The 8,363-nt window shown below is 45.7% G+C and overlaps 1 protein-coding gene across 1 annotated transcript; it reads right to left on the bottom strand.

Moving 5' to 3' along the window:
• Positions 1-3,157: 3,157 nt before the first annotated feature.
• Positions 3,158-8,253, bottom strand: LOC115555627 (E3 ubiquitin-protein ligase RNF14). The gene is made up of 7 exons (XM_030372598.1): positions 7,775-8,253; positions 7,468-7,598; positions 6,438-7,277; positions 6,226-6,304; positions 5,629-5,835; positions 5,087-5,262; positions 3,158-4,599 (listed from the first exon to the last, which is right to left on the bottom strand). Exons 1-7 carry the CDS (start codon positions 7,938-7,940, stop codon positions 4,510-4,512), a joined length of 1,689 nt encoding a protein of 562 aa, XP_030228458.1. The 5' UTR covers positions 7,941-8,253; the 3' UTR covers positions 3,158-4,509.
• Between the last annotated feature and the right edge of the window lie 110 nt (positions 8,254-8,363).

Raw genomic sequence — 8,363 nt, 5'->3', positions numbered from 1 at the left:
GGGTTGGTGTAGTTGGCGGCATCTGTTTGTGAGTATCCCCAGGAGGACGCACAAACACTAGACACACACACACACACAAATACACTCCACACACACACACGACGGCCAGGCACACATGCATGCGCACACGCACAAATACACACATAAACAAACGTGTACACACAATCAAAAGTGCAGCGCACTCCCGGACACACATGAGGGCCTTGTAGGAGACAGCCAGTGTGCTTTTACTGAGTGTGTTAAAGAGAGGGAGCACGCACACACCGTTAAAGAATGGTTTAATCAGCAAATAACAACCAGGGGCCAATAAAGTAACACGCCGGGAAACTGGAGAATAAAAGAAAGTAATGGGATTTCTGTAATGATCACCGCTTCTCCTGTGGGGAGAGAGGTGATCTGAGTTTGTTCAGTCCTCCTGTCGCCAGAGAACCGACGCTCGGACCAGGAGGTTTGAGGATGTGTACCCTTTATGATATCCTGCACTTTCTTTCTGAATGCTTTTAATACCAGATGAATGGATATGGCCTGGATATGAAATATTGTACCTTTACACCATCATCATCATCATCATCAAGACCACTACAAAGGCAAAGTTCTTGATTTGGTCGTTGCGTGTTTATTCATGGAAATTAACGTGTTTTTTTCTCTGGTCTGACTAAAGGTTGAAATGGGTCAAATGTCCTTGTGTATTGCTTGTTTTTTTTATGTTCTCTTACGATAATTTAATCTGATTTGGCTGTTTTGTTCCATGTTTGTTGAAGTTTTTTAAACAGTTTCTTATATGTTGATTAATAATGTAACATTGGCTCAAATTGTTCCGTGATACATGTACAACTGAATATTTTTACACCATATGACATTTGTGATTTATTTTAGGCATGAAAAATATAAATATTTGGATAATATATCTTTATACATAATACACTGTATAGACAATGAGGAGCAAGAAGGGATGCTGCAGAATGAAGATTAGTTTAGTTTGGATGGTCTGCTTAAAGATCGGTTTAAATGTTCAATGGCCAGTTGAGCATGTTGTCATGTTTTCTGTTTTCAAAGATACAAACATTTATGATGAGATGACTCTCCCACATATTGTTTAATTAGAAAATGAATGCTCTGATGCAATTGTAGATTTACATTCAAATTTTTGTATTTCTTTTTTTTTTCTAAAAAATATTATATGCAGTACCTTTATGTTAACAAAGGAAAGAAACAATGCTGATGGACGCTATATCTGATGCATTGTGTAATTATTCTTGCGTTGTACTGTTCCAACAAAACTGACCATGCTGGATGGACACTGAAATACACTGACAGAAAACCTCCGCCAAAGGATGTGAGAAAACCAATTTGCTTAACATCCCCTCCCTCGAGTACTGATTATTGATTGATAATATCAAACTGACTATACTATACCTGACACTTCACCATCCACCAACACCAACAGGACGACCTACAGACTACATGAACAGTGACCTAAATACACACACACACACACACACACACACACACACACACACACACACACACACACACACACACACACACACACACACACACACACACACACACACACACACACAGTGCCTCTGAACAATGTTGCCAATAGAACTGAATGGATGTCTGGCTGACTGATTTTGTGTGTTTGACAGTTGAATAAACAGATGATGATAATTACATAAGGGTTGGCTTGGTGTCTGCTGAGGTGAATACTGCAAAGTGCATCTCATTGTCTGTCCTGGACCACTGAAAACCATACACCCCCCCAGATGGGCAAACACGCTCTGTCCTGTGGTTAGCAGGGCATCAGCGGGTAGACGGGCCATACAGTGGCAGGCCGGCTGCCAGTGGAAGGCTTCAGCACAGTGGGGAGGCTATGTAGTAATGCAATGTTATGAAATCCCTGTGAACTGAACAATTGTTCCGTTTTTCAAAATCTTAAAAGTTCTAGCTCCCCCAAGCCTTTGCACTGCAACAGTCAATCAAATTAAGTCCATTTTATCAGACCTCATCCCAACCCTTGTCTCAAAGGTGTGCTTCAGGCTTAATGAGGAAATAGACAACACCTCTAAAACTAATTAAAGAAACAGTCATGCAATGACCTCATTAACCCTGAGGTAAGGAGGCTAAAGACTTCACTGAGCAACACAGGGAGTTCATCCATGATGTCTGAGGAGCCACGCGTAGAGCATGGCTACTTTTGGTATTAATCCCAAAATATCGATCCATCCAAAAATATAATACCTTTAGGTAAAATATTGACTGAAGGTTGTTGTTGGGAAAACCGCAGTTGTTACCATAGAGGGAAGAATATTGATAACAAAAATAATAATGTTTGTAATTCCAAAATGATGCGTAGCGTGCTCATATATCTTGGCTCGGCGCTCACCGGTGACATTACATTCTGGCCCAGAGTCCAAACACACCCCACCCTGTTCTACGAGCCGCCCTTGTGAAGGTCTAGGCGGGTGTAAGGCCAGGAGAGCAGATGTCCAGACCTTTAGAAGGAAGCGTTGACCCCTGCATGAAAAATTGGGTTTCCTTGGTGACGTGAAACACAAACGACAACAAGCATACGTGTACCCAGACAGAGGGCGATCGAGGGACGGAGATAGAGTGTCAGGAAGACAAACAGACAGACAGACAGACGAACGAGGGATGGACTCATTGGTTGGCCAAACAGACTCGACAGCTGCTCATTCATAGTGGTTATCGCTAGCGATGTGCAAAGAGCCTTTTGTTAGGATCAGTGTTGAGACAAATAACTGCTTGCCATGGCCTTCTGTTGAAGGTAAAAAGAGAGGAAACTGATCGGCGAAATGGTAGAACCTCCCCATGCCCTTTCAAAAGCATTGGAAATGTTTGCATTGTCCACAGCTGCTGTCAATCCAGAACAATTCAGCTCTAAGCGATATTGACAAGCATGCAGAATGGACATGAAACACAGACCCAATTAGCAATGACTTATTAGAGAAGGAGTCTTGCTCGAACCATAGAATTGGTGTTCATCATAAACACTTCGACTTGAGCTAAGTTCTGACAAATATTCCTACATTTGTCAGACTTTGCCTCTACCCTCGGGTTTACTTCCCTCTGCTGGTGGTTAGAGGACATGACATGACATAACAAGGAGCATATTCACAACAGACATATTTTGTTCATTTTTAGCATTCCTTTATTACGTTATGAATATCAATTCATTAAACATGTCTAATAATGAGCCAAAATACATTCAGATCTTGCCAATCCTTTATATAACTTACTCAAAGGTGCAAAACATACAGTTTAAAACATAAACAATTTAAAGAATTACAATTAACAACAGGATCTGAAGAAATTACAGTTTGGATGTAATGTGAAATATGCTACGTATTGTGTTGCAGAGATGTTTAGTACAACTCAAAAATATGGGTAAAATAGTAAAACAGTTTTCTAATGGTCTAGTTATAATTTACTAAGGGGTTCATCTTAACAAAGATATTAATGATCACATTGTTAACCCTTACCCGTCCACTCTTACTCTAACCCTGACTCCTATGCTAAAGATAATATATACACACATACATATATTATAATGTATATATATACACTATACAATAATGCTTATTACTGCATTAACCAATCTCGATGAATAGTTAATAATCCATAAGTTAAATTTAGACCAATGGTTAGTTGATCGTTAGTTCATGCTTATTACTGCAACTTATGTTAATTAATGGTTAATTAATGTAAAGTCTAATGTAAAGTCAATCATAAACTGACCAAACTGCAGGTAGAAGAAAGAGTCATCCGAACTTATAACAATTATGTTCATATATTTGGGTAATAACAGTACAATAACATACAAGCAATGATACAACAAACAATAAAATATAATACACAATAATCGAAGGCCTAGATGGGAGTTCCCCGTGCGTCTCTCCAAGAGGCCGCAAGCTGATGTCCGACGCATTGTCTAATGCGAGGACTTCTTATACCGTGGCACAGGTCTCAGAACTGCTGAGATCAGCTCTGCTCCACACATGTGTGATGGAAAAATCCATCATGTTGTTTCCCCTTCATCATTCAAGCTCTGTCTCCTATTCCTTGCATTGTCTAGCCACTCCTCCTGTTCCTAGTGCTATCTTTGACCCTTGACCACCCCAAGGATGTCAGCCAAAAGGCATAATCAACAAATGGCAGTTAAAATAGTTATAATTAGTTATAATTTTCCCATTACAATTGTTACAGATGTTTACTTGAGTTAGCAGCTAGGCCAGCTAGCACCCCAGCTTGCCCGTAACGTTTTGTAAAACTACACGATGAGAAAGATGGCGTAGTCTAACCTCTCGTCCATGGTGGCCAAGAAAATTATAGAAATAGAGGCAAAACAAGAGTTACCCGCTGAATAAAGGAAAGAAGTTTGAGGCTGAACTGCTAAATAACGACTATTAAGGCTAACGTTGGCTATGTAGCAATAGATTATAACGGTAGCTACCTGTATAAAGTAAGGGACAGTGTTAATGTTGGCTACGGTACGTACTTGTTGATCGGCAGATTTTCCCATAAGAAATGCCGCTCACAGACGGCACAATGCATATGGTCGCATCCACCATTTTTCTGTATCAACAAAAAAGGGAAACAGAATTATTAAATCATTCCAAGTGTTGTGCTTCATCTTACACGTAAATTCATAGCAATGAAAAATACTGTTGTTCAGAGAGAGAGAGAGAGAGAGAGAGAGAGAGAGAGAGAGAGAGAGAGAGAGAGAGAGAGAGAGAGAGAGAGAGAGAGAGAGAGAGAGAGAGAGAGAGAGAGAGAGAGAGAGAGAGAGAGAGAGAGAGAGAGAGAGAGACAGTAAGAGCGAGAAAGAGCGAGAAAGTTTGACAGAGTGAGAGACAGAGACAGCGTGTTTGTTTTGCAGTGTAGGTCTGTAAGCTGTCAAAATAAGAACAAGACATTGAGAGCGAGCAAGAGTGAGTGAGCGAGAGAGAGACACAGACACAGACAGAGACAGAGACAGAGACAGACTTGCCCAATCTCCATCAGCTAACTCGTGTGGAGACAGACAGATAAACACATGCACTGAAGCCCGGGTGAAACTCACCTGTATTGTGGCCTTGCAGTAAGGGCAGTTTTTGGTCTCGTTGTTGACGTACCAGCCTTCGTTCAGGTAATTCGACATGGAGGTATTCAGGACCCGGGTGCCATAGCGCTGCTCCAACAGCTTCTTCCTCTGAGCGCTGCCACTGCAGTAGTCCTCCCAGAGCGCCATCATACCCTCTGAGAGACAGGAGGGAGGAGCGGTCCAACGGGGAACCGAGACAGAACAACAGACTGCTCTCAGAAGAGTTGACCTTGGAAAACCTGTTTCAGTTCAACAAACCATGTGCCCACTAAACATCTAAGGACAAAAACAACAAGTTCATCCCCAAACCCTGACCCTTTGCCCAGGGAAGGAGCACGTCGTACCTAATGAACACCACGTTGCTCGCTCTCTCTCTCTCTCTCTCTCTCTCTCTCTCTCTCTCTCTCTCTCTCTCTCTCTCTCTCTCTCTCTCTCTCTCTCTCTCTCTCTCTCTCTCTCTCTCTCTCTCTCTCTCTCTCTCTCTCTCTCTCTCTCTCTCTCTCTCTCTCTCTCTCTCTCACCCAGAGAATGTGGGATGTCTGCGTAGTCCCGCTCCTCGTTGGCTGTCCTCCTGGGGGGGCCGGCTGCCGGACAGGGCCCCCTCCCATGGTAGCTCTGTCTGCAGGCCACGCAGAAGGCGAAGCTGCACACGGAGCACTGGGCCACGTCGCTGCCGGGCTCCACGATCACCGCACTGGCGCAGAACACCCGCGGGCAGTACACCACGTCTGGGGGGGCAAGAGATAAGATGAGTCTTTGACAGGGCCGGTTCAATTGACGCAAAATAAATACATACAGTCCAAAACAATGGCAATAAATGAATGAAAAAGAATGCAAGCAGTGCAAAGAGATGAACGGAGTCAGATATGATGCATATTTGTGACTGTTCAGTGTGGTGAGGGCAGTGGGGATAATATATTTTTTGTAGAGGGTCATAGAAAGAGAGCTCAGGGGCAATGTGCTGGTAGGCTCTGTAAGCTGGTAAAATCTGAACGAGTCGTTTGTCATAGTTATTAGTTTTAACTTTGTTTGGTTTTAACAAGCATAACAGAGTAGACACGCTGCGGACAAGGTTGTTGGAAAAAGAAATAAGCGTGTGATGACGCGCCCAGGTTTACCCGTCATCGAGTCCAGAGTGGTCTGGAACAGGAGACGTTCGTAGCGGTAGAAGAGGTCGTCTCCCACGAGCCTCCTCACCTGAAGAGCAGTGGGAGGGGGGCGGGGGGGGAGAGGGTTTGGGTGAAAAAGCACGAAATGACAACCAATGAGCGGACACCTTAATCCTACAACATACGTAAAGCGTCCTCCAGTGTAGCTCTGTGGCGCAGACCTGTGCCGGAGTGGGCGTGGCCTTGCAGCGGGGATGCGGGCAGGTGACGCCGCGCACGTTGCCCTCGGCGATCAGGCCGGTGCAGTACTGGGCCAGGCAGGGCTCGCAGTGCACGTGCTCGCAGTCCCTGAGCTGCATGCACTTGGCGCCCAGCACGGGCGCCAGACACACGCCGCAGTCCCGCACGCTCTCCGCGAACCGCCGCTGCCTCTGGGCGGCGTCGTGGAGCAGGATGACGGACAGCAGAGTCTGGGAGGAGGAGGGGGCCCGCGGCGGGGGGGCGGGGGCCGCCGCAGCGGCCGGAGGGGTGGAGGAGGAGGAACAGGGACGGCCGCAGGCCTCGGGGAGATGGGCCGCCGCCCCACGTGAGCTGCCGTCTGGTTTTGAGGTGCTTTGGTTTAAGGCGGGAACGCCGTCTGTACTCTCTGAGCTGAGAGGTGCAGTGTAATCATCATCAACATCATCATCATCATCATCATCAGGACTGTTCACAGTCCGAGCGGTCGTACCGCCCCCGTCTGAGGGTTCCTCCTCATCGGGGAGATTATCGATTAGCGGAAAATCCTTTAGGGCTGGAGCGAGGCCGGCCGCCCCCTCAGAGTCTCGGATGTCTCTGGGAGCCGCGGCCCGGTCGGCGCGGTCGCTGCCAGAGTTCGGAGCAGGGGAGGTAACATCTTCAGAACAAGGAGGGCTGTTTACGTTATAGGGAAGCACCAGCAGAGAGTTGACGTTTAGGATGCTTAAGGCGTCTTCTTTGAGGAACTGCACCCAGGAAAAGAGCACAACAGCGCCGCCGGTGGCTTGGTACAGAGCAGCGAGCTGAGCGTCCAACGCAAACACCTGAGGGAGAGAGAGGAAGAGATTTGGGGGAACTTCAGCGATGCGATTGATGACATTATTCCTGAAAATTTAATTTATTACAGAATGAAAAAAAATGACACGCAAACAAACAAATAACACTGCACATTAAAAATATATAAATATATATTTTTAAAGAAATATAAATATATTTGTAAGATCGTTTGACAACCTGTGCGTCGGTCAGCCAGCTGCAGCCGAGAGTGAACGTCGGGGGGCTGGAGGATGGATAACCCTCCGGCAGCTCGAACCTGAGAGTCAGCGTTGGAAGCGACGAGACTCCGTAATAAACGAAGGCATCGCCTGGATAACAATGCAGAAACTTTTATCATTACTTCCGTAGTGGAAATGGGGAAGGTGACGATTTATTTTACAAACTAGTGAGGGACCACCTGAGGGCTGGTTTAAACTTAGTGTATATTATACAGCCTATGGTTATTAAAAAGGGTTTTAAACTAAAGAGAGGTGGGTTTGTTTACCGTCTTTGACAGCTACGAAGAAGTCCTGCGGCAGCTCAACGGACACGCGCAGCTCCCCCGCGGCGGCCGCGCGCGTCCCGTCCGCCGCCCGCACGAACACCTCGGGGCCGAAGATGCTTTCCAGAGCCAGCAGCTCATCCTCCTGAGCGTCCAGGTTCTCATTCATACCACTCCGTTTGAACAGCGGTTCAAAACGAGAACCCAATAAATCGACTTGTTCGATGTGTACGCGATGATCTCAATGGTTCGCCTTTTATGTGTTGACATGAACGGCGTTCTATTGTCGGCGCTGCTGTGTGTTGATCCCGACCTTCTGTGCCATATCTCTCCGTTTCCTGTATTTATTGCTAAGCCCTGGGCCCCACCCCTTTTCTGATGCAAACTGAACTTTGTAACAGCAAGCTCTGCCCTGGTGCTGTCAGACAGGACCGTGCAGACCACGCCTGTGTGCGTCATGTGGAGTAGACTTCCCCGCGAGTTCGGCCTACTGTAGGACATTTGAATGAAAGCTTTACAATCAATACACCTTTTGAAAATGGGAAGATCGTATAACAAAAGCAGAAGAGTTTAGCCGACCTTATAACAGTAA

The sequence above is a fragment of the Gadus morhua genome, chromosome 12, assembly GCF_902167405.1.
Source record: "Gadus morhua chromosome 12, gadMor3.0, whole genome shotgun sequence".
Taxonomy (NCBI): Eukaryota; Metazoa; Chordata; class Actinopteri; order Gadiformes; family Gadidae; genus Gadus; species Gadus morhua.
This window is presented reverse-complemented; position numbering and strand designations above follow the sequence as displayed.

Bases quoted from the DNA above. Each gene is read 5' to 3' on its own strand.
- LOC115555627 (XM_030372598.1), bottom strand. From the start codon at position 7,940: ATGAATGAGAACCTGGACGCTCAGGAGGATGAGCTGCTGGCTCTGGAA. The intron at 7,599-7,774 runs GTAAACAAACCC...ATTGTTATCCAG, and splicing joins CTTCGTAGCTGTCAAAGACG to GCGATGCCTTCGTTTATTAC. The intron at 7,278-7,467 runs GTTGTCAAACGA...TCTCTCCCTCAG, and splicing joins GCTGGCTGACCGACGCACAG to GTGTTTGCGTTGGACGCTCA.